The sequence below is a fragment of the Syngnathoides biaculeatus genome, chromosome 10 (assembly GCF_019802595.1).
Source record: "Syngnathoides biaculeatus isolate LvHL_M chromosome 10, ASM1980259v1, whole genome shotgun sequence".
Classification (NCBI taxonomy): domain Eukaryota; kingdom Metazoa; phylum Chordata; class Actinopteri; order Syngnathiformes; family Syngnathidae; genus Syngnathoides; species Syngnathoides biaculeatus.
Genome location: NC_084649.1, coordinates 22,116,262 through 22,140,949, shown reverse-complemented (window position 1 = coordinate 22,140,949; position 24,688 = coordinate 22,116,262). Strand labels below are relative to the sequence as shown.

At 43.4% G+C, this 24,688-nt stretch overlaps 1 protein-coding gene and 1 long non-coding RNA gene across 6 annotated transcripts in view; one reads left to right on the top strand and one right to left on the bottom strand.

Annotated features, from left to right (window-relative positions):
- The window catches only part of LOC133507229 (uncharacterized), a 132,599-nt gene extending 113,412 nt beyond the window's left edge, over positions 1–19,187 (top strand). The window contains exons 3-4 of the long non-coding RNA XR_009796772.1: positions 4,218–4,389; positions 19,062–19,187. This is a non-coding gene — a long non-coding RNA (uncharacterized LOC133507229). The remainder of the gene's footprint in view (positions 1–4,217; positions 4,390–19,061) is intronic.
- LOC133507228 (cadherin-22) overlaps positions 19,067–24,688 on the bottom strand; it is a 266,013-nt gene continuing 260,391 nt past the window's right edge. For all 5 annotated transcript variants that reach the window (XM_061832064.1, XM_061832062.1, XM_061832063.1 and 2 more), the window contains one exon: positions 19,067–19,675. In XM_061832064.1, the coding sequence (XP_061688048.1) occupies positions 19,125–19,675 (551 nt within the window). In that variant the 3' untranslated portion in view covers positions 19,067–19,124. The remainder of the gene's footprint in view (positions 19,676–24,688) is intronic.

Sequence of the window (24,688 nt, the reverse complement as noted above, 5' to 3'; positions counted from 1 at the left end):
TTTCACATGCTTCCGACCCTGCGGTTTATGCGGTGATGCGGCTTATTTGTGCTTTTTTTTTCTAACGGCCGCAAGGGGGCAATCGAGCGGAAAAGGACCGGTGGAATATAATGTGCCAAGGAAGTGACTTTTATTGGCCCTGTTAGTGCTGCGCCAGCGTTAGCGCTGTGCTAGCGTGTTGCTGCTGTGTTACTGACGTGTCTCAGTGATATTTACCGGTAAGTTTTAGCGCGGTGTTAGCGTTAGCACGGCGCTAGCGTTACCACTAATGTCAGTGCGATGCTAGCTTTAGCGTTAGTACCATGCTAGCGATGTGCTAGCATTAAAATCTTTCTTTATAAATATCTCCTGTTTCAATGTGGGCACCTGCGGCTTTTACACAGCTGCGGCGTATGTATGTACCAAATGGTATTTCCTTTACAAATGTACTCGGTGAGGCTTAAACCAGGTGCGCTCTGTGGGCCGGGAATTACGGTAATGAGTCAAACCCAAATCAAAATAGCTGGGAATGTTCCGTGACCAACAGTGAACCATTACGTTTCCAAGCACGCCAACATATGTGCCGTTTCTGTGACTCTGCCAGTCTCTCTCTTTTCCAACCTTCCGATGACGCCGCGTTTGAAAACACCGACGACACGTTGTCGTCAGCGGTCCAAACAGCTGGGCTTTTATTCACCTCTTGAACACGCCTCACCGTTCTTGGCTTCCTCTTTGCGTCTTTGTTTTTCGACGCGTGCGGTCCCGACGCCGCGCCGGGCGTGCCAATCAGAGCTCTGAAGAAAGAACGCTCGTCTCCCGGTGAGATTAGATGTCACGGGAGGGTGGAAGGGACTTGCAAATCTCCTGGGCTGAGGGCCGGCGGCGTAGCCCATTTCCTCCTCGGTGATTAAAGGCGGAGATTGCGCGTGTTTACGTCTCGGGCGGAGAGGCTCATTACAATGCGCTCGCATGTCGTTGGAAATAGCCTCGGCCGGGAGCCCTAATCCCAGATGTGCTTAATGAGGGGCCGGCCTGCCGCCCGCCCGGCCTCTTCTCGGGTACAAGAGGGTCACGGCGACCTGGAGGGGGCCCCGGGATTTTGAGAAATCTCTCCAAAACGCCGCATCGCTCTTCACCATGACGGAGGAATTATGAAAACCGAGACGTCCCTGTGGCCTTTTGCGCTGATGGCGGAGACAAAAGAAAGTCCTGTTTTTGTTTTTTAGCAGTTGCAATTACGAAGCCGAAGGATGAGGCAAACGCGCTCTCGAGTTGTTGTCGTATTGCCGCTGCCGCCGTTCACCAAGAAAAGCGCGTGATAGAACTTCAGAACTTTCAGAAAAATATCGACGGACAAGCTCAGAGTCAATATCAGCATTTGAGACTTTGCAATTTCCAGAATATTTTTAATAAACAGAGTGGACATGCTAAGGGTGATAACGTTCGAGCGCACGTGTGAATTATTTCATAGCGGGATGTGCGACAATGTCAGGGCGCGATGTCAAAATCTTCAATAAAATCGTGACTATGAATGAAATGTGATCAAAAATGACTTATTTAAAAAATTTAATAACTCAACACTAATTACTTCCCATATTTAGTATACCAAAGCAATTTTGCATCATTTTGCAGGTGCGCTAATAATCCGACTTGAGTGATTCATGCCTCTGCTACGTTCTCAAGATAATCTTCATGATTGGAATGAGGACACCAAAGGAACGTTTATTAAACAATTTCGTGAAAATGTGATTTTTAACCAGCAATCGAATCATTTATTTATTTATTTATTTTCAGTATGAGAAAATATAAAAAAAAATATATATAAAAAAATATTAGCCACACGGTACTCGAAGAAAGCCATCCAGGTTTTTCCTTTAAATGTTTACTTGGCCTCGGCAAAGTGTTGGAATTGAGTACTCGAGGCCGCCGCGCGTGCTTCCGCTTGTTTACAGTCCGGCCTTGGCGGCGTTGAATGCTCGGCGAGTGCTCCGCTTCGAAAGCGTGCGACAAAATTTCTGTTCTTTTCCCCGGATAACAGCGTATTTATAACTTTGATGGGGCAGCTAGAAAAGAAGGATCATTGATATACCTTCCACAAATCTCCCGACGTACGCGTCTCGCTACCCACGGAAACAATAGCCCGATCCCCGATTGAGAGAAAAATTCATTTATCACGGCCGCATCTTCCCTCAGGAGGATGCGCGCCGTTCCCGAAAAAAACCCGCCGGGCTTGTCCCCTCCCTCTTTCTTTGAGTGCCTTTTTCAATTAATTTGCTGAATACATTTTCATCCCGCAAATTCTCGCCGCCTCCTTGTTGCCGGGAGACCGCAGGCATTATCGCACTCATCCATCCTCCATCCCGGGCTCTCTGCGGACGCCGCTTGTTGAGCGCTGACATACTGCTTGTCCTCTCGCAGCCCTGCATTAGCCAAACAATTACTCACGTTGCAAACAGGGCCCGGGCCTTGGAACCAAGCTAGAGAGGAAACAATTAGTACTTGCTAGATGATGGCCATTTTGAAATAACAAATAAGCAAAGAGAAGGGTCCATCCAGCTGTTTTGTGAGCTGCTTATCCTCACAAAGGGTGACGGGAGTCCTGCAATCTATCCCAGCAGTCATCAGTGCATACCCTGAACTGGTTGCCAGCCAGGGCACATGTAAATAAACAATCATTTTCACTCCCAATCACACCTAGGGGCAATTTAAAGTGTCCAATTAATGTTGCATGTTTTTGGGATGTGGGAGGAAATCGGAGTGCCCACCTGGAGAAAACCCACACGGCCACAGGGAGAACATGCAAACTCCACACAGGTGGGGCCGAGATTGAACCCTAGAACTCAGAATTGTGAGGCCAATGCTCTACAGCTGCACCACAGTTCCGCCCTGATAAAGCTTAATAATACCGTAATTACCAAGCCTCACCGAGTACATTTGTAAAGCAAATACCATTTGGTACATACATACGCCGCAGCTGTGTAAAAGCCGAAGTGCCCACATTGAAACACGATATTAACAAATAACGTCTTTATTTGTACAAAGAAAGAGTTTAACGCTACTGCGGCACTAGCGCAGTGCTAATGCCAAAGCTAGCACCGTGCTAGTGTTAGTGCTAATGCGAGCACCACGCAAACGTTAGAGCTAACGCTAGTACCGTGCTAATCCTAGCACTAACGCTACACATACGCCGCAGCTGTGTAAAAGCTGCAAGTGCCCACATTGAAACATGACATATTTACAAAGAAAGATGGTACACAGAAAGAGTTTGATGCTAGCGACGCTGTAGCACTAACGCTAACAGGGCTGGTTAAAAGTGAACCAGTAAATATCACTACACGCCAGTAACACAGCAGCAACACGCTAGCACGGCACTAACGGGGCCGGTAAAAGTCACTTGCTCGGCACATATATTCCACCGGTCTCATTCTTACCTTTTCCGCTCGAGTGCCCCCATGCGGCCGTTAGAAGAAAAAAAAATGCACAAATTAGCCGCATCACCGCATAAACCGCAGGGTTGAAGGCGTGTGAAAAAATTTGAGACTTGTAGACCGGAAATTACGGTAATCAAATACTTTTTAAGTCTTTCTTTATTTTTTTTTTTTTTGCATGTCCTTCTGGATAATAACCAAAAGTTTGTAAAACTATTATGACTTACAAACAAACAAGCAACAATAATGACAAAAAAAGGAAAAACAATGTTCCTGTTTGTCCTCAGTTGTTGCCATGTCAGGTTACTTTTTGGACGGTAGGAATCTCTTTCCTGCACCGGCAGATGGCGGTGAGTGCAAATCCTCCTGGGGAAAACCACTTTGAGCAATGTGTGGTTTGCCACGTTCAACACGGGCTGACCAAGACGACGCCTTGTCTCATTTTCGCATGCCCAAGCGTGAAAGTGTGAGCAAAAGTGTTTTTCATTCATTCTCCGCAATGCCGCAGTAATTTAATTTTCATCATCTTTACATAATCCTGACTTGACGGATTCAGTATTCCCACACTGACTGATTTTTTTCTTTTTTTTTTTTTTGCAAAGCGACATGTTTTTCATTGAGGATCTCTCCATCTTGCACCACTTGAAAAGTGCCCCGAGATACTTGTTGTTGTGATTTAGCACTACGCAAATCAATGAAATGAAAAATTAACTAAATTGAAATGGATTCATATTCCACAGATAAATTAAAGTGAGTGATACTTAGCCAATGATGCATGGTCCCATTAAAGTACATTTCTTTTTCCCGCAGCCGTGCAGTGGCCGCATTTGTCAGCCCCAAGCAGGATTGTGTTCCGCGACAAAGACGACTTGCATCATCGCAAGCTGACGCCGGGACCAAAACGGGCCCTTTGCAAGCTACGGGTCACAAGGGCCCTTACTAACGGACAAAGTGTCTGATGACGCCGTCGCCCTAATATTGGGTAAGACACCTTTTTATGATACGCTCAATTTACAAAAGTGGACTTGATGTTTTCACTTTTTTTTTTTTTTTTTTTAATTCGTGTCCATTTTATTGCTTCTAAGAAACCTTTAACATAGTTCGCGTATGATTTAAAAAAATAAATAAAGTAAATATGTCCCTGCATTTGACATAATCAATTTTGCTTCTTTGGGTGGAGGTAATTTTTTACCACATATTACTACAAAAATAAAATGAAAAAAAATACAATTTATTTTTACAATTTAAATAAATACAATTTACATACATTTTTATGATTGTAATTACATCTTTATTTTTATGTACCGTAATTCCTGGCCTACAGAGCGCACCTGGTTATAAGCGTCAGCCAGTACATTTGTAAAGGAAATACCATTTGGTACATACATACGCCGCACCCGTGTAAAAGCCGCAAGTGCCCATATTGAAACACGAGATATTTACAAAGAAAGACGGTACACAGAGAGTTTAATGCTAATGCTAACACTAGCGCCGCCACGCCAATGCTAACGCTAGCATGACATACTGGTAAAAATCACTAAGACACTGCAGGAACGCACTAGCGCAGCGCAGCGCAAATAGGGCCAACCAGTAAAAGTCACTTGCTCGGCACATATATTCCATCTCTCTCTTACCTTTTCTGCTCGAGTGCTCCCTTGCGGCCGTTTAAAAAAATGCTCAAATTAGCCGGATCACCGCATAAACTGTAGGGTTGAAAGCGTGTGGAAAAAAAGTTGCGGCTTCTAGGCCGGAAATTACGGTATTGTTTTTATATAGAAAGCTAAAATTATTGTTTTTGAAGACAAATAACAGAAATATAATTTCCAAGACTTTAAAATAAAAATGCAATCGTGATAATAATGATCACGTAAAATGTCTTCCAAGACGATTGAGAAAATACTTTGTAATAATTACATGTAGGTCCTTTATTTTGTTGACGAGCAAACATTTTAATTTAATAAACAGGCAGATTCAAATTTTTAATTTGCCACTGGGGACAAATGGACTGCAGGCGAGCGGATCATTGGCACGGAGAGACGGGAGATGAACCGCGGGGGCTTCTTCCTCTTCTGCCGGGACGCTAATTAGCATTGCTACGCTAACCTCAGGCCAGGAACGAAGTGGCTAGTTGATTTTTTTAAGTAGTTTGCAAGTTCACTCGTTGGATTTGGTGGCGTGACGTGAAGTAACGTGTGAAGTCCTGCTTTCTGTCTTATTATTATTATTATCTTTCCTGACATTTCGCAATAAAAAACAAAAAACCACATCAAATCCCCAACACGTTGAAACGCAGTCAAGCTGAAAGTTCCTTCCCGCCGACCTCTTCCGAGAGCCATTTCACAGTCTAACCGATTGACCGGAATTAGCTCTGGCCCAGCGAACACGCTGCCGAGGAAGGGACGGACTCGTAGGTGGCCGCGCGCCAGGCGAGAGCCGAAAAGCCGCCTTTGCAATAAATCGCACGCCCGAGCCGAGTTTTATTTTTCCGTAAATCTCTTGAGGGGCCGAGGAAAGTGGCGGGGGGGATCACCGGAAGCTTCTTTTTGGGAAGGAAAAAGCGCAACGTACGACAGTGTCCCGCAATGTTTTTCAACGCGGCGTAAGCATCGATCCTTTTGGTACGCTCGTGATTCCAAATTGTGATGTGGAGCTGGTCGAGCTGGTGGTGACGTTAACCAATGTCTCTCAACATAGTTGCCCATTAATTTCATCATCAATGAATAATTGCAGCTGTAGATTGCTGTTCAAACCACAGCCTTCAGAAGAAATGCCCTCCTTTTATGTATCACTTTTTTTTGGTTTCATTTTTTCAAGTCGGCGTTGCAAACGAGAATCTCTTCTCACTTGATTTACCTCAACAAATAAAGGTGAGAGAAAAACAAAAGCACTTAGACGGAGAACCAGAACTTTCATCTTCACCGTTTATAATGCTTGCACTTACAGACACTAACACTACATTTGAAGTGTTCTAGTATTAATAAAGAAAAGTAGTTTGATTTTTTTTGATCCAGAAGGCTTCATCACTCGTGGGCATGTCCCTTTTAAGGGTGGTCAATATAGGGTGTCGTCGTTGAGGTTGACCGCCTTGCACACCAACGGGCCACTCTTCCCGTGGAAAGAGTCCATCTGCAGGTAGGAGGGCTGTCAAAAGATTGACGCCGTTGCACTTCTTTTAAAGGTCCACTGTCATGAAATGCATGATTTTTAGTATTATAATTAATGAAAAAAACGGCAGCCGTTGTTCCTTTGTGTTAGCCAAAATGCCGGCTCTTTGTATTGCTGGATATTGCTTGAACACTTGGGAGGATGGATTCACTCTTCATACTTTTCCGCGGAGGTGGATCGGGCGGGGAGGTGGTTTGGCCGCATGCGGTTTGGCCGTGATCCGCATATCCTTTAAACATGACTCGAAACGATAGGGTAATGTTGCCCGGTCACTTTAGTCGGTTGTGAGATGTTCTCTTCTTCGAAAAGAACTTCCATGTCAGAAAGGGCGTCGGAAAAATCCGAATATCTCCGTTGTTCGTCTACAATAGTAGGTGGCACAGCGTGTTTTCAATGGCGAATGTCTCAATGTGACATCACGGACAGAAGATGCAGCCAATATGGCGACCACTTGGATGTCGAATGACGCGCTCTCCGCTCATATTTATTTTTTCGGATAGACATTGAAGTGAATAATGTTATGTGTATTTTTCATTAGAATATCTATGTTTATAGGCATGACACTTGGGCTTTAAGCGATGAGTCCTGCCGATCCAGAACGGCTGACTTGGGACCCGAAGAAGCTGCTTGCCAATGTTGTGCCGTACACTTGTGTCGAGTCGTTTGCTCGCCTCACGACGCTACCCGGCATATTGTCGACTTGGCTTCTCGGAATTTTGTCCTTGGGTTGAAGCAGTTTTTGTTGGAGGTTGTTTGTGTGTTTGAAGTACATCGGTATGATACACAAAGTTATCTGCAGGCTTTGCTTGCTGTTCAAGCTAACAGACCAACTTCCAAAAGACTTCAGTTTTGCTTTAGCATCACGCTAGGCGCTTGCCTCAGTGAGATCTTTTCAAATTTCACTTGCTGTCAATTTTAGTGCAAATTCTCCATATCATATTTTCAAAAGTTTCTCAATCAAACACACAATCATGTTTGACCACGTATTGGTTAGCTAAATAACGCCGCTCACCTGTCTTTGTCGGTTTCATCGTCACAACCGAAGTCACATGTTTCTGATTTGGTGTCTCTCGTTGTTGAGTTACAAACAATGTTGCCATTATTTCCCCTCGGACCCCCTGACTTTCAGAAAACTATAACAACTGAATCCTAATCTAATAATCTTTAGATCTCCTGTCATGATTTTTGCTACGTTAGGAGACAGCCACTTCATACCGGTGGGTTTGCTCGCACTAGTGAAGAAATTTATTAAAAAACAACACTAAGTATCCCTCTATCTTGTAAACAAAGTCAAATATAAACCCGCAAAATTTTTCATGCAGTTGATTCTTTTATAGGTTTTAGCCAAAAAAAAAAAAAAAAAAAAAAAGGCCTAAACACGGTGACTTCATTCTAACAGAGAATCTCCCGCCTCTGGCATTTATTTTCAGTTTTTCCTTGTGGGCTTCACCTGGGGTGGTGCCTTGGTGCCAATTCCAGTGCAAACCACCGTCAAGAAATCGCTCAGCATTGTAACCTAACAACTTGTACGAGCGGAGTAAACGCGCTGACGTATGCCCGCTTTAAATATTTGGGATTAACAATCCAGAGCAATGGTGAGTGTGGTAAGGAAGTCAAGAAACGGGTCCAAGCAGGTTGGAACAGGTGTCTGGTGTGTTATGTGACGGAAGAATCTCCACTAGGATGAAGGCCAAAGTTTATAAAACAGTGGTGAGTGGAGACAGGAAGCTGAACCGGAGGTAGCAGAAATGAAAATGTTGAGGTTCTCGCAGGTTGGAACAGGTGTCTGGTGTTCCATGTGACAGAAGAGTTTATAAAACAGTGGTGAGGCCGGCCATGATGTACGGATTAGAGACGGTGGCACTGAAGAGAAAACGGGAAGCAGAACTGGAGGTAGCAGAAATGAAGATGTTGAGGTTCTCGCTCGGAGTGACCAGGTTGGATAGGATTAGAAATGAGCTCATTAGAGGGACAGCCAAAGCTGGATGTTTTGGAGACAAGGTTCGAGAGAGCAGACTTCGATGGTTTGGACATGTTCAGAGGCGAGAGAGTGAGTATATTGGTAGAATGGCTGCTGAGGATGGATCTGCCAGGCAAAAGAGGGAGAGGAAGACCAAAGAGAAGGTTGATGGATGTCGTGAGGGAAGAGATGAGGACAAGTGGCTGTTAGACAGGAAGATGAAAAAGATGAAACTCTGTGGCGACCCCTAACTGGACACTCGCCAAGCAAAGCAGTCGTGGCATCGGAAATACATGAAATCATATACGGGATATTTTCTAAAAAAAAAAAACCACATCTAGTTTACGGTAATTAGTGGAACACTTCTAAAAAGCCCCTTTGAGTCAGTGTACTTCCCTGCGTCAGTTGAAGTCTGTTTAAAGTTTTGTACTGAAAAATGTCATCTTTTTTTTTTAGCCCTCGTTTGAAACACTTCACTGTTCCCATGAGAAAGACTAATGACCTGTTTGTCTTTGCCTCATAAGTGCACAGAGAGAAATTATTTCACCCGCACTCGTGGGCCGACTCTAATAAAAATTAATGACGTACAAACTCTGGTAATTAATATCGGCTCCCGCGCCGCCGTTGTACTGTAAGTTAGCGGCGAGCAAATTTTGCGTCCCTGGACTTCTTTTGGGTGATGGGATTGTGATGATGAAGTCGGCGTGCCCCTGTTATGGGTAAAGAAGCTGGACGTTGCGTTTCGTAATGGGAGTCGGCAAAATGATCACGGTTATCAGAAATGTTGCATTATTGTCCAGGGAAAAAAACATTTTTAAATGTTTTCAAAGTTAAACATATGAAGGAGCACCAAAATATAACTCTTTTGTGGACCTCGTTTTCTTCTATGTCGATGATTGTTTGCTTTCGCACCAGATGGAAAAAACTAAGAGGGGGTTAGGAATTGGCTTACTAGCGCCAACAAGCCGCTAAATATGGTATGTCTCTTGTTCTTTGTTCTTGGTAGTTTGTTTGTTCTTTGTTCTGAATGTCGTACAAGGGCGGCACCGATTGCCAGAGAATTCCTTGTGCGCTGTTACATATTTAGCCAATAAAGATGATTCCAACTCACAAAAACGACAATTTGAAGCGCCAATACTATCCAAACAACCTGCAAATAGTTTCCTGTTTGTCATGAGCAAGGCTTAGCCACTGCTGTCACCAGTCACAGCAGTTTCACATTGGGACTGTAATTAGACAGGCATTTGACAGGTTTGAGTTTTTTTCACCGGCGTTTGCCAGTTCGTTGCCTCGCGTTAGTGAGTTGCATTCACTGCCTGTGGGACTCTCCGCTTCTACCCGTGAGTTAGAGTCACCCTAGTCACAGCAATTCTGTGCCCTTTTGTTTAATCCTATCCTGTCGAGTTAGTTTGCTTCAGAGTCATCGAACCCTTACTGTACGTATTTTGGATCCCGCCTAGCCTAGCGTTTCTGTACCTCTGCCTTGTCGGACTGCTACACCGTGTATGACCCAGTTTCCGGAATAAATTGAACATTATGCCTCTGCCTCGAAGTCCTGCATTTGGGTCCGCCCCCACACCGTTGGTGCGTGACAGCGCTGATGAGTAGACCGCGGTCCTTTTCATCCCCAAGTGTCCGGTTTGTGTGTGTTTGGCTTGGTAAAATGACTTGTACATGTGCCGGGATGTACCATGGAGCTACGCACTTAAACGCAGCAAGTAAAACAGCAAAAGCTGCACGGATGAGAACGAGCGCAACGTTCTCACCGCAGGCTCTCTGGCCGTCGCTGTTTCTGCATGTTGATTCAGGGCATCAGACGGAGACGAACAACTCGGAGGCAACATCTACCTTCAGCGCCATCTGTCTGGAAACCCGCTGCGCCACGCCGGGAGGGTGCGCTCGTTTTAGTGTGAAACAGGTGGCGATAAAAATCAACATTTCGGCAGAAAGGACGCAGATGGGATCAACGGCGGATCTTCATCGCGGAGTCATATCGTTCTGACTTTTCCGTACAGCTCTTAAACACTCATATATTCCACCAGTCTCATTCTTACCTTTTCCACTTGAGTGCCCCCTTGCGGCCGTTAGAAAAAATGCACAAATTAGCCGCATCACCGCATAAACCGCAGGGTTGAAAGCGTGTAAAAAAAGCCGCGCCTTATAGGCCAGAAATTACGGTACATTACAACAAACAAACTTTATTTAATATGAATAAATGTGGGCAGTTTTCGCAAAATATGGACAAAAAAAATTGTTTTCTCGTCGATAATAATCACGCACAATAATATCAGATGAGTTTCAAATCTGCACGTAAATTCCTCCCTTTGCCACTTGGACATAGTCTTTGTTTTTTTTATCCTTTCCTCGTCAGCCATGCTAACATGCTAATGCTGTTTCATCACAGAAATATGGAGGCCAAATGTTGCACAGGTGTGAAAACAAAGTGTTGGCAACACAAGCTTGGTGACTCCCAACCTTTTAGCCAATTAGTGGTTTCATTGAGTTTATTTTTTTTCTTCCAAAAATCATATTGTTACTGTCCACTGATTTAGAAGCACATTGAACGTCGTATGAGTCTGCCCATTATATCATATTTGGTGCAGCCTTTGTTCTTGCGTCGTTTGTCAACAAAGGGCTGACTTACGGTCTCCATTGATCCACTGAGGCTGAAATATTGTGGATCGCAATGAGCAGAGGCCTGAACAGTAGGATGCGCTCCACACTATTTAGCATGAGCAGGACCCTTGGCACACTTTTGCTGGCATGTCAAGGATATGAGCAAAGCATTCGAGCTACCGTATGTGTCATAATATTGACTCATTCGGGGTATGTCAAGCTGTGTGTGGCATAACAGTCCCACGCTCGCATCGCCAAATTAGTCACTCTCACTGCAACAATACGTGCTAAGTATGAAAGTTATGTGTGGAGTATTAAAATTACGTCAGTCATGTTAAGTCCATGTCATGGACATAATAAATCTCTGCATGGCATAACAATCAGGCTTGTGGTGTCGAATTCTGACAGGTTCTGAGGACCCGGGTTCGATCCCGGTCAGACCTGTATGGAGTTTGCATGTTCTCCCCGTGCCTGCGTGGGTTCTCGCTGGGCACTCCGGTTTCCTCCCCCATCCCAAAAACATGCAACATTAATTGGACACTCTAAATTGCCCCTAGGTGTGATTGTGAGTGCGGCAGTTTGTCTCTATGTGCCCTGCGATCGGCTGGCAACCGGTTCAGGGTGTGCCCCGCCTCCGGCCCGTTGACAGCCGGGATAGACTCCAGCACTCCCCGTGACCCTTGTGAGGATAAGCAGCTAACAAAATTGATGGATGGATGGATGGATATGGTTGTACGAGTCATGTTGAGGTTATGGCGGAGATACTAAATCTATATGTGTCATAACAATGCACCTTTGGCATAATAACGTAACAGTAACATAAAGTTACGTCCACTGTACGACTTGCATATTAAATGTATGTGAGCCATATTTAACGTGTGTGTAGCATAATAATCCCACACCCTAACACATAGTTGCGCATGATATTTTGAAGTTATGTGTGGCATATTTAGGTGACATCAGTTATGTTGAGCCGATGTCAGGCATATTAAAGCTATGTGTGGCATAACAATCAGTTTATTGTGGCAGATTAATATCTGACAAATATTTGTGTGGCAGAATAATTCCATTTGTGTCATATTTCGCTTATGCAAGTCCTACTAGGGTTATGTCAGGCATATTAAAGCAATATATATAATAATATAATAATATGGCATAACAATCCCAAAATCTTCCCATCAATACTGTTTATACACTTGCTAAAAAATGTTTCCATTTGGTCAATTCTGAGTTTTGGAACCAGTCTGAGATGATGTCAGAATCCGCTTCCGGGTTGACATGCTAAAATGTGCTCAAAGGCCCGACAAAAATAAGACAATATAAGATGTCACAGTTGTGGCTCATTGCTTTTAATTTGGGCTGCTTTTGAAAAGGTCGGTCCCGAAAGGAACGTCTCTCTGGGGCTTTAAGAAAAAAAAAAAAAAATAAATAAAAATACAGACTAAGGGTGGAAGTTCTGACAGCAGACGTTAGCTCAGGTGGGAGCTCGTTGCAAATGTTAAACGGAGCCTCGAGAGAGTACGAGGCAGCTGACATTTTTTTAACGTCTCTATTTTTAGGCACCATTAATGTCAGTTTGCAGGTTTTAATCAATTTGTTGAGGCTCGTCAATCCAATTGCCAAAGACTGAATAAGTGCTGGCACACACTTTTAGTTCATTTATATTATTATTTGATAAGTTGCTGAAAACGGAGGAATTGACAGATGCATTGTGATTTATTTTTGTTTTTTCAGTCTTTCATTTGTAACTTTGCCGAAATACTGCTAAGCCATAATAAGTACACGTGCTTTGTGGCTTTCCCCCCTAGAGAAAATTATTGTTATGTGAGACATGATTAGGTGTTATGCCAATCATTAAGTATACTTCCGTATTGTTCCTGGTGAGTGGAAACTTTTTATTACCAAAATATGGCCAATGTTACCGTAATTTACGGCCTCCAAGCCGTGACTTTTTTTTCACACGCTTTCAACACAGCGGTTTAATGCGGCGATGTGGATAATTTGTGGAATTTTTTCTAACGGCCTCAAGGGGGCACTCGAGCGGAAAAGGTGAGAATGAGACCGGTGGAATATATGTGCCGAGGAAGTGACTTTTACCGGCCCTGTTAGCGCCGCGCTAGCGTTCGCGCTGTGCTCGCATGTTGCTGCTGTGTTACTGGCGTGTCTCAGTGATATTTACCGGTAGGTTTTATCTTAATTACATTTAACTGTTAGCGTTAGCAATAGCTTTAGTGCGGAAATAGCATTAGTGCTACGTTTAGCACGGTGCTAGCATTAGCACTAGCTTTAGTTCAATGGTACCGTTAGCGGTGCGCCAGCATTAAACTCATTCTGTGTACTGTCTTTCTTTTGTAAATAGCTCGTGTTTCGATGTGGGTTTCATTGTGGGCACTTGCGATTTTTACAAAGCTGCGGCGTATGATTGTACCAAATGGTATTTCCTTTACAAATGTACTCGGTGAGGCTTGAAACCAGCTGCGCTCCGTAGGCCGGGAATTACGGTACTTTTTTCATTTGCATTTCATTTTTTTTTTTTTTCTGTTTCTAGTTTGGAAGTCACAAATTAAGATAAAAGTGTAGTGTTAGCGCGGCGCTAGCGTTAGCACTAGCGTTAACGTTAAACTCTTTCTGTGTACGTCTTTCTTTGTAAATATCTTGTAACCTGTAGCATGTTACTAGGTGTGCTCTGTAAGCCGGGAATTATGGTATATTTCTTCACAAATTGATCGTATTTGTCTCTTTAATTCTTTCTTTTTTTTTTTTACACACATTGCTAGCCAACTTAAAATGTTGAAAATAGCTAATGTTGAGTAATCAGTTCCCCAAGAATATATGTGTCGAGGAAGTGACTTTTACCGGCCTTGTTAGCGCTGCGCTAGCGTTAGCACTGTGCTAGTGTCATGCTGCTGTGTTACTGGTGTGTCTCAGTAAGTTTTATTTTAGTTGTTTAGTTTATTTCTGTTTGCGTTAGCGCGGCGCTAGCACTAGTGTTACCGTTAAACTCTTTCTGTGTACCGTCTTAGTAAATAGCTTGTAACCAGGTGCTCTGTAGGCCGGGAATTATGGTATATTTCTTCACAAGTTGATAGTATTTGTCTCTTTCCAACTTTTTTTTTTTTTTTACACTTTGCTAACCAACTTAAAATGTTGAAAATAGCTAATATTGAATAATCAGTTGCCCAAGAATTGTTGTAAAACTCAATTTTTTGAGTTTGCAGCGGGAGCTGTAGGGCGTTACCGTTTTGTTTTCTCTTTTTTAAAGGCAAAAATGAGTGAGGATCATTAACTTTGATGTATTTTGAGTAAGTGTGATTTATTAAAAATGCTGTAACGCTTCGGTGCAGAAGAAAGCGGTCAGCCGTGAAGGTCCGTGTCATTAATATAGTGCCAAATAGTTGTTTAATAACAAATAGGAATGCTGAAAATGTGAGCTAAACACACGACGCAAAAGAAGTCATCATCATCGTCGTGGTAGTAAGGCTGAGTGACACGCTCCCTAATTAGTGGCGTTAGCGGGCGGGGGATGTGTGTGGGGGGGGCAAACGTGTTTCATTTTGACAATGATGGGAGACGAACGATAAACTCGTCGGGGGACCAAACGTGACTAAAAGCGGCCCGACGAGGGCTCGGCTTCTCCTCCCCTCGGGCAGGCGCTGACTCATCGGCGGTTTTCCGCCCGCTCGCAGTTGTGTCACCTGACCGGAGGTCACGTGACGCTGACATCATCTTTTGCGGGGAGCACGCGCGCTAACGCGGGGAGCGCGGCCGCGAATCCGCGCCGGTGGTGACATTTACTTGGCCCGGCGAAAGGTTAATGTTAATTGTGGCCGTTTGGCAGACGCGGCAAAGGATGCGAGCGGCCCGGCGCCAGACGGCAGTGGAAAACCGACACCTTCGCTCGTTCGTTGTCCTTTCAAAAAAAAAAAAAAAAAAAAAAAAAAATGCAGTGCTGGCCCTTTTGCAGAGTTGACTCTTGATCTTGTTTGGAAAACAAACTGAATTTTTTTTAAATGTAGAATTTGACTACTCTTGCGAAAATAATTAAAGAAAAAATGCAACACTCTTCTTTGAAGAAACTTATTTTTTTTGAAGAAAGAATAGCTAAAACTAATTTAAAAAAAATAATCTGTAAAAAGATGACTTTTTTTCCTTATGCCCCAATATTTTTTTCCCTCCCCCAAAATAATCCACATAATAATACAAAAATCAAATGAGGACTTGATTTCTTTGCAATTGATTGTTTTATGTTTTTGACAATCAACAATGAGCTTTTCTTTTGCAAAAACCATAAAGTTAGGTTTATTAATTTTTAAATCTTATTCTTATCATTTTTCTTTCTTCATGTCAAATACCATGTGATTAAATTTTTATTGAAAAAAAAAAAACTCAAATATATGCCTCTAAAATTACATAAAAATAGATATTTTTAATCCTGAAAATTTGGAGCATTATTCTCATCTCTTCAGCCTAAAAAAAATATATATATATTTATACATATATATATATTTTAAAACTTTTCTTTTTTTTACATTTTCTTGACTTTTACAAAACATCAATGGTAATTTTATATTAATTTTTTAAAAACAGAAAGATGTGTAATTTTAATATTATGAGAATAAAATCACAGAATAAAAGTTTTTAAAAAAAATCCTCATTTTACATTTTAAAAAAATAATTATAAAAATCAAACTTTTCATAAAAATATAATATGTTTGTATGAAAATGTGTTGTCCATTTCAGCATGACTATTAAGATTTATGGGGAAAACCTGACATGTAATAAGTTTTGTAACATTATGAGATGAATGTCTGATGATTGTCATGAATGTAAATATGTCTGCTCATAACAATGAGCATACATATTTAATTTTACAATAATTTCGTCCAAAAATAAATATTAGTTACTTTTAAAAACTTGGTGACAGTCGTAATTTTATGTAAACAAGGTTGCAATTTTTGGAAAACTGTTCCAAAATAGTGGGGGGGATAATAGTGTGTTAAAATAAAAATGTTATAGTCGAAAAATAAACATATTATGCATGTAAATCCATGTAGAAATATGAGAATGAAGTTGTCATTTTACAACAACAACGGATTTACCGTGCCAAAGAAAATTTAGAATCAAAATACTTTTCTGATGGCAAAGTTGTAATATTGCAAGAATAAAGTCCAAGAATTACCATTATAATGAATTAGAAAATAAGATTTGTAAAGTTATGATATAGTCACCTCAAAAAAATCCAAAAGTGTTCATTTTACAAAAGTAAAAATACAAATCTTAATTTTATTAGAGTGAAGCTGTAATTTTACAAAATAAAGTAAAAACTTTGTGTCGCTAACTTTGGTCGGTTTCTTTTTAAAACGTCCTCTATATTATCCAAAGATTATGTTTTGTCGTAATGTAAAATCATGAATTTAATCTCATAAAATTACACATTAGTCCAGTGTCCATCATAAGCACAAGATACATATATAATAACAATATAATAATAGCATTTATTGTGTGTTTAACTGAGTCCACACAAACAGATGGAATTCATCCCCAAAATTAAATATTTATTTCTTTTTGTCTTTCTCTCTTTTTTTTTTCCATTTTTCCAAACATTGAAGTCAACATTAATGATAGGTTGTAAGTTTAAGGAGGGCGTGGCCAGTTCAGTCATTCTCCCTTTGAAAGCTCCTCCCCTTCATACAACGTTAAAACAAGAGCCAAGCAAAAAATTCAGGATACAAAATTATTATTTTTTTTTAAACACACACACAAACAAAAATTAGGTAAGAAAATTTGCAATTCCGAGAAGCAAGATGAACAGAAAGGAACCGAATCCATCACGCACGACTGTCTGTTTTGCACCCCCACCCAAAAACAACAAAACATTTTTTTTTTACACATAATATAACTCACATTATGTATTTAGCAAAAGAGCTCATAGGAAAAAAAAATACAAAACTACTCCAGAGTCTCACGTGAGCTGTAATTATTATTATTATTTTTTTTACCTCCAAGTTTCACTGTATGGTGTAAATAAATACATACAAAATCAAATAAATACATAAATATCATTACTGTTAAAAAACAAAACAAAACTCATATTTCTGAAGAGTTTCCTTGGCCATCTGTGGCACCCGGTGTGAAAAATAAAAAGCTGTGGAACTGATGGGCTCTCAGATGACAAAAATATTGGGACCCCTGATGTTTTGTGTGTGCACGTGTGTGTACAGCATCAATTACAAAATTAATTTCATTTCATTTCAAGTTTGACGCACTTTGGAGTCCTCCCATGTGTCGCCCCTTTGTTCACATCAGTTGTGACGTACGGTTAGCTTGAGAGCTACGCCAACACCCGAATATGTATTTTTCATTAGGATACCCCCCTGCCGAGGTCGCATTAGAGCGGCTCGTTATCAGCCGTGAGTGCGCACGTCACAAAGGCGAAGGGGGGGGGGGTGCGGATTGGAGTCCGACTCGACGGCTAGCGTGAGGACCCGGGCTTTAGAGCGCCTCGTTGATACGACATAGAAAAGCCCCGTGACGACCCGCTGGGATCTATTCTACAGAATGGAGGCTTGAAGTAGAAATATTATTTATTTCTTTTTCGCGGGATCACTTTTTTTATTCCAGGTTGAAGAAGGATTTTGATTGGCAGTTGATCAGGGAATGGTTTCATCCTATTCCGTGTGAGATGAGACAACAGCTCGAGTTTTATCAATTCGGAAGCATTCTTTTATGTGAGCTCCCAGATCTTAAGATTGTTATGCTTTCCAAAAACTGCACGTAGAACGGGGAGGCCGAGCCCATAGTTAGCAGGCTCGCCTCCTGTGGAACCAGTTCCAAGGACTGACACGTCTCCTCTATTCAAGAGTTGACTCCAAACGTCTCTTCCTGATGAAGCTTTCAGTGTGAGTCAGGGATGACTCGAGCTTGTCCTGGGTCAACTCCTGGCCAAGACTGCCAGGGGATCCCCCGTTGATGCGCTTAGCTTGCTTTCTGCTTTTCTCTCCTCGAGATCCTGATCACATCATCACCATCCACGCAGTTACAGTATGATCTATGATATGCATGTATGATGATCTTTGTCTCGTCCCTGTTACTCGTGTGTATCTGCTTGTTACCAGAGACCTGAGTTTTGAGAGCGGACCAGTCGCGTTTTCTTGCTGTCATCATGGGATACTACTCGTATTGATCCGGCTGTTGTTGTGCCCATTGCTCTCCCGTCTGTCCCCCGACTGTTCAAATCCCTCCATCCCATTTTCTCTCTCTGTCGACCCTCTTGTCCGTCTACTCTTTCTCACCACCTTGAACCAACCGGGCAATGATTGCGCTACAGATCCTGGGTTCTTCCTGGTCGACATTTTTCCAAGCCTTTTATTCTTCGGGTATACGTGTATGAGGACTGTGGAACTTGACCTGATCAATATGTAAAGTGCCATCAGAAAATTGACGGTATATCAATAAAACTGACTTGACTCGACTGCAAATGTAAGCGCGAAGGGTTGTTTGCTATATTTGATTGTTTGGCATCAAAACCGAGGCGTACCGCACTTCTCTTGCCAAAAGGTCATCTGGTATAAGGTTCAGCTACCCCACCGTACTAGCAGGGATAAACAATATTGATAATGGACGGATAACACGAGTCCAAACCATGATTAATGAGTCCATTCATAAAAAGTCGTGTCCCAATAATTTTGTCCAGATGGAGAGACACACAGAGATGCTCCCGAACTAAGATTGTTCCGGATCATTTCCCGCCGCTTCCTCCTTCGGTTTGCCGAGCGGCAACTCCGCAGAGCCGAAATCTCCTCTCTGTCGCCGCTGTCACTCTCAATTTCCCGAATCAAGTCCTTCAGAAAAGCAAAAAACCGGGTCGGGGGAACCAAGTGAGATAACGGGGGTCTTTCTGCTTTGTGTTTGAGGGGAATACATGACAAAGAAAGAAGAGAGTAGAGAAGAAGTCTCTCCGAGGACGTGACGCTCTGCTAGGACCCGTCCTCGTCGGGCTTTCCTGGCGCGTAATAACCAGCCAGCTGCCGGAATCGCGGCCCCCAGTCACTCAGGTATGAGAAATCCTGCTCTGAGGTGGTGGACAGTGTGTGGATGGAGCTGAGCGACAGGGCGGGCGAGCTCGTGCCCTCGAAAGCGTACGTCTGGAACGAGTCATACGGCGGCACCGACAGATCGGCGTCGGCCTGCTCCACCTTCTTGCGGATGTAACCTTTGAAGAGGGAGAAGTCAGCGGCCGAACACGACTCCGCCGCCGCCGCGCCCGCTGCCGCCCTCCCGGCTAACCGGTTTGCTTGCAACCACTGCGGCAGCGAGCGGATGTCCAGGCCCGACTCGGCGGCGGCGATCTTGGCCTCGGGGAAGTCGTAGAGGTTCCTGAGGGCGCTCATGTCGTACGCCTGCGTGTCCTGCTCGCCGCCGCCTTCGTCGTTGTACTTGATGACGTTGTCCCGCATGTCCTCCTCGTCCTCGGCGATCCGTTGGCCTTTGCGGTGGCGTTTCAGGGTCAGGATGAGCAAGACGAGGACTGACGGGAAGGCGTGGAAAGAGATGCCGGGATTAGCGGAAGAACGGTTCAAAAAAGAGAAAACATTTAGCCTCATCGAGCCATCAACATCAAACCTTAAAGGTGACAAATTATCACGGTCACATTTGATTAAGACAGATGGTCCGGCGCATTCTTAGATGATGCTTATGTTAGGAATTCTTGCTGGTGGCAACCAATCATCTTTACATTTTTAATAATTGACAGCTTTTTGGTTTTGGTTATCATTCTCACCCCGTCATCTTCAAGTTTTCAGGGATTGTTTCTTTCCCTACGAAATTTGAACAAAACAAAACAAGGCAAGGGGCCTGTTCCTATTGGCCACAACATTAAACCATAAGTCCGTTTTGCAAGCCACTTATCCTCACAAGGGTTGCAAGTTTGCTGGAGCCTATCCCAGCTATCTTCGGGCGAAAGGCTGACGACACCCTCAACTGGTCACCGGCCAGTCGCTGGGCACATATCGACATCATCACTGAGCGGGAATCGATCCCACGCTGGCGACAAAAAGTCAGGCGTGTGTACCACGAAACCATGTAAGCTTCAAATGATGGATACAAACTCAACATCCATCTTCTTTGCCGCTTATCCTCACCAGGGTCGCGGGAGTGCTAGAGCCTATCTCAGCTGTTAACGGGCAGGAGGCAGGGTACACCCTGAACTGGTTGCCAGCCAATTGCAGGGCACATGGAGACAAACAACCGCAATCACACCTAGGGGCAATTTAGAGTGTCCAATTAATGTTGCGTGTTTTTGGGATGTGGGAGGAAACCGGAGTACCCGGAGGAAACCCACCCCGGCACTGGGGAGAACGTGCAAACTCCACACAACCGGGTCCGGGATCGAACCCCGGGACCTCAGAACTGTGAGGCCGAAGCTTTCCAGCTGCTCCACCGTGCCGCCCAAAGTGAGCACTGAAGGAAAATGTAAATTTAAAAAGTGGACTTGATGTTTTTCTGACTTTGCGACATTAAAACACACAAAGTGTCTGTGCTTGACGGGTTTTCCAACGAGGGCCTCCGGTGTGACATCTTTGGGACACCATCAGGGGGCATTCCAGTGGACGTATTGTTAAGTTTTTCATTTTGAAATGCATGAGCATTGATTTTGCAGCCTTGTCCCAAAATATGATTTAAGTGACTTCAAACTGGGGAGGGGCGAGCTTTATATCAATACTCATACGAGCCTGAAGAAAGTGAAACTGTGAGGATGCGCTGGCACTTTAAATGACAGGAAAAAAGGATCGCTTGTGATTACATTGGGGGGAAAAAAACAACAAAGATGAAAACAAGCATTGGAATTTTTTTCTCTTTTTTTTTTTTACACATTTTTTTCTCCCTTCAAATTATTCTTGTCATTGCTGGTCAAGTCCAACTTTTACCTTAATTTGTGATTTCCAAACTCGAAACATAAAAAATAAAAGTAAAAAAATGAAATGCGACATGTCAGGAAAAAAGTACCGTAATTTCCGGCCTACGGAGTGCACCTGGTAACAAGCCTCACTCAGTACATTTGTAAAGGAAATACCATTTGGGTACATACATACGCCGCAGCTGTGTAAAAGCATTGAAACATGATATTAACAAATAAAGATGGTACAAAGAAAGAGTTTAACGCTACTGCGGCACTAGCGCAGTGCTAATGCCAAAGCTAGCACCGCGCTAATTTTAGTGCTAATACTAGCACCACGTAACACCATGTAAAAGTCGCAAATGCCCACATTAAAACACGAGATATTTAGAAAAGACGGTACACAGTTTACCTCTAGCGCTGGCATTAAACTAAAGCTAGCGGTAATGCTACCGTGCTAAACCTAGCACTAGTGCTAGTGTCACGCCAAAGCTAGCGCTTATGTTATTCCCGCGCTAAAGCTAGTACCAACGCTAACAGGGCCGGTTAAGATAGAACTTACCGGTAAATATCACTGAGACATGCCAGAAACACAGCAGTAAAACGCTAGCACAGCGCTAACGCTAGCGCAGCGCTAACAGGGCCGGTTAAAATAAAACTTACCGGTAAATATCACTGAGACATGCTAGTAACACAGCAGCAACATGCTCGCACAGCGTTAACGCTAGCGCAGCGCTGAAAGGGCCGGTAAAAGTCACTTCCTCGGGACATATATTCCACCGGTCTCATTCTTAACTTTTCTGCTCGAGTGCCATTAGAAAACAAATTAGCTGCATCACCGCATAAACTGCAGGGTGGAAAGCGTGTGAAAAAAGTCGCGACTTGTAGGCCGGAAATTACAGTAATGTTTATTTAGTTTTGGTATATCATAGTAAAGACGATCAATACTATCATAATTATTAATGTTGTCCATCCATCCAATCCCAGCTATCACCGGGTGGGAGGTGTACACTCAACTGGTTGCCAGCCAATCGTAGAGAACAACAGTCGCACTCACAATCACACCTACGAGCAATTTAGAGTTACATATTTTTTGGTATGTGGGAGGAAACCGGAGTGCCTGGAGAAATGGTTGCTCGTTTCTATGTGCACTGCGATTGGCTGGCGACCAGTTCAGGGTCTTTCTACCTCCCCTCCTCTCCCATGATACTCGAGTTTGGATCCTGCATTCCCGCGACCCTTGTGAGGATAAGTGGATGGATGGATATTGGAGTACCTTTGAGGCTTGTTTCACTCTTATTATTCCAGCGTCCACAACATTTAAATGTACATTTGTGTATAACTTTTGTGTCTATGTTATTTCTCCCCTGGCGCGTAATTGACAGCAGCCACAATGAATCCGTGCGACTTGACCGGAATGTGGCCGCGTCCCGTATATAGGAAGGAGCAATTAAAGGCTGCCAGCGGAAAGAGATCATTACCTGGCAGGCGCCTCCATGCATCTTCGGGGAATCAATGCCCGAGATGCTGCCAGAGATAAAGCGACCGTAAATAACACGCTCGGTTAAGGCCCGGACGGGGATGCGCGGCGTTTGATGCTGTGAACCCACCAACGCCAAACCGTTAAGACAAAAAGAAATGGCGCACGCAGACACGGCCGTGTCGTCCGTGTGCCGCGGATTTGCATCCTGCCGTCGTTAGACGGAAAAGTGGAAGGTGGGCTTTTTAAGTTCCATTGTTTGCTTTCTGCCCCCCCAGGGGGTGGCTGCCAATCGTCGTCGTGCGTTTACAAGTAAAAAAAATACCACCACGCTGTAGCCAGAAGGGGAACACTAAAAGAAAAGAAAATAGCACATATAGAAAGTCAGGACGTGTAGTTAAAATGAAACGATTTCATGATACAAGCCGTGAAATGAAACCTACGATAAAGATATTAAAGAACTGTTTTTACCAAAATGTAATGCGATATCTAATAAAGTGTTGCAGGAATTTTGACAATTCATCGGTAAAACGATGACTTTATTTTTTCACAATTTACAAGTCTCACCAATTATTTTCACTGTCATTTGTATTATATTTATATTGTATTATATATAAGATATTTTCTTCTAACCCGGGTGTGTTCAATGCGTCGGCAGTCTTGGTTGATGGCGGGACGACGTGCTGAGAAAAAAAGACGTAAGTAAATGTTCCCTCGAAACTCCGCGCATGCGTGATTGTGCACCGCTGATGCAGTCTCTTGGCAGATATTCTGCGTTGTGCACAGAAAAAAAATAATAATGCAAATTGAAAGTATAACATACAGTTATTCAGTTTGTAGCATTTTGCAATGTGATTCAGTGAGTGAGGGACGACTGGTTGTTCCATCCAATGGCACAATTCACCTACGTACTGTAAAAAATGAAAAGAAGAAGCCACTGGTTTCTTTTAGGCAGCACACGGAACTTTCCGTCACACTCTCTTTTTCCTCGTTTACCTTACACCCCACACCCCCGCTCTTAAAGACGTACACTCATAATTACAAATGTTACAGTACTGACGCGGCCCATCAATGTCTTCTATAATGACAACGTCCACTACCGCTGCTTGACTTAGCAACGCAGTCTGGGCAACGTAGAGCAAAGACGAGCTAGACATGCTGCTTCTGTTTATTTTCGGTATTATTGGAGAAATGCGGTTGTTTTAAGATGCAGTGACTGTCAGAGTATGTGAGTAATTGAAGAAAATGTGGTTAAACTGGACGAGATTTTCTCTTTTCCGAGTGGGAATGGTCTGGTCTCAAGCCAAAGTAGAAAGTGCAGGATGAGATGGTGTGTCATTTTAGAATTCCACCTTAGCACAGTCTGATCTAGGATGAAAGCACTGACAATAGAGTGGACAAAAAGCTAATTTTGTATTTTAAATATAGGAGGCAACGTAACATTAACCTTAAAATGGCTTGAAAAGTAGATCTTGCGGTAAAAAAAGTCTGGGGACCCCTGTTCTAACCTATTTCCAGGGGTCCGTTGAAGTTAAAATTGTCCTCTCAGGATGTTTTTTTTTTTTTTAAATTCAACCTCTGAAGTGACTTTTCGCTTTACCATTTGTTAGGCATAACTCCACCCAAAAAAACATCTACAGAACTCACGGCGCCAAAAGACAAACAAAGCGTTTTTTCCAGTTGTTTTTAAGTGGCCATTTAAGGGGTCATCTTGAGCCTTTCCAGGGATCTTCCAAAGAAAAACACCATTATTCTTTGGAATATAATTATCTCAGCCGTTCCCGACAATGGCCGCTATTTGCGTAAACGGTCTGAAATGTGGCTTTCCCGCGCACCCAAAGAGCCCCGAGAGACGAGCGGAAGCCCCGTGCCGATCTCGCAACGTGGACGCCGCGCACCGGTTCGATCGCTGATAGCATCCAATCACTCCGCTCTCACATTGTTTGCTGGGCTCCGCCGGGAGGCCTCGCCTATAACTATTGTGTTGATTGTTCTCTGCCGTGAATGGGCCCCGTTAATTGCCAAGGGGTCTGGGCGAGAAACGGCCGCGTGGTAATTCACGGCACGCGCCCCGCGCATACTAAAGCGGCCGTTGCTCGATTCAGCGCTAATGAGGCGGGCGTCAGCGGGGAAAAACTCTCAACTCCGTCGTATGCGGGATGCTC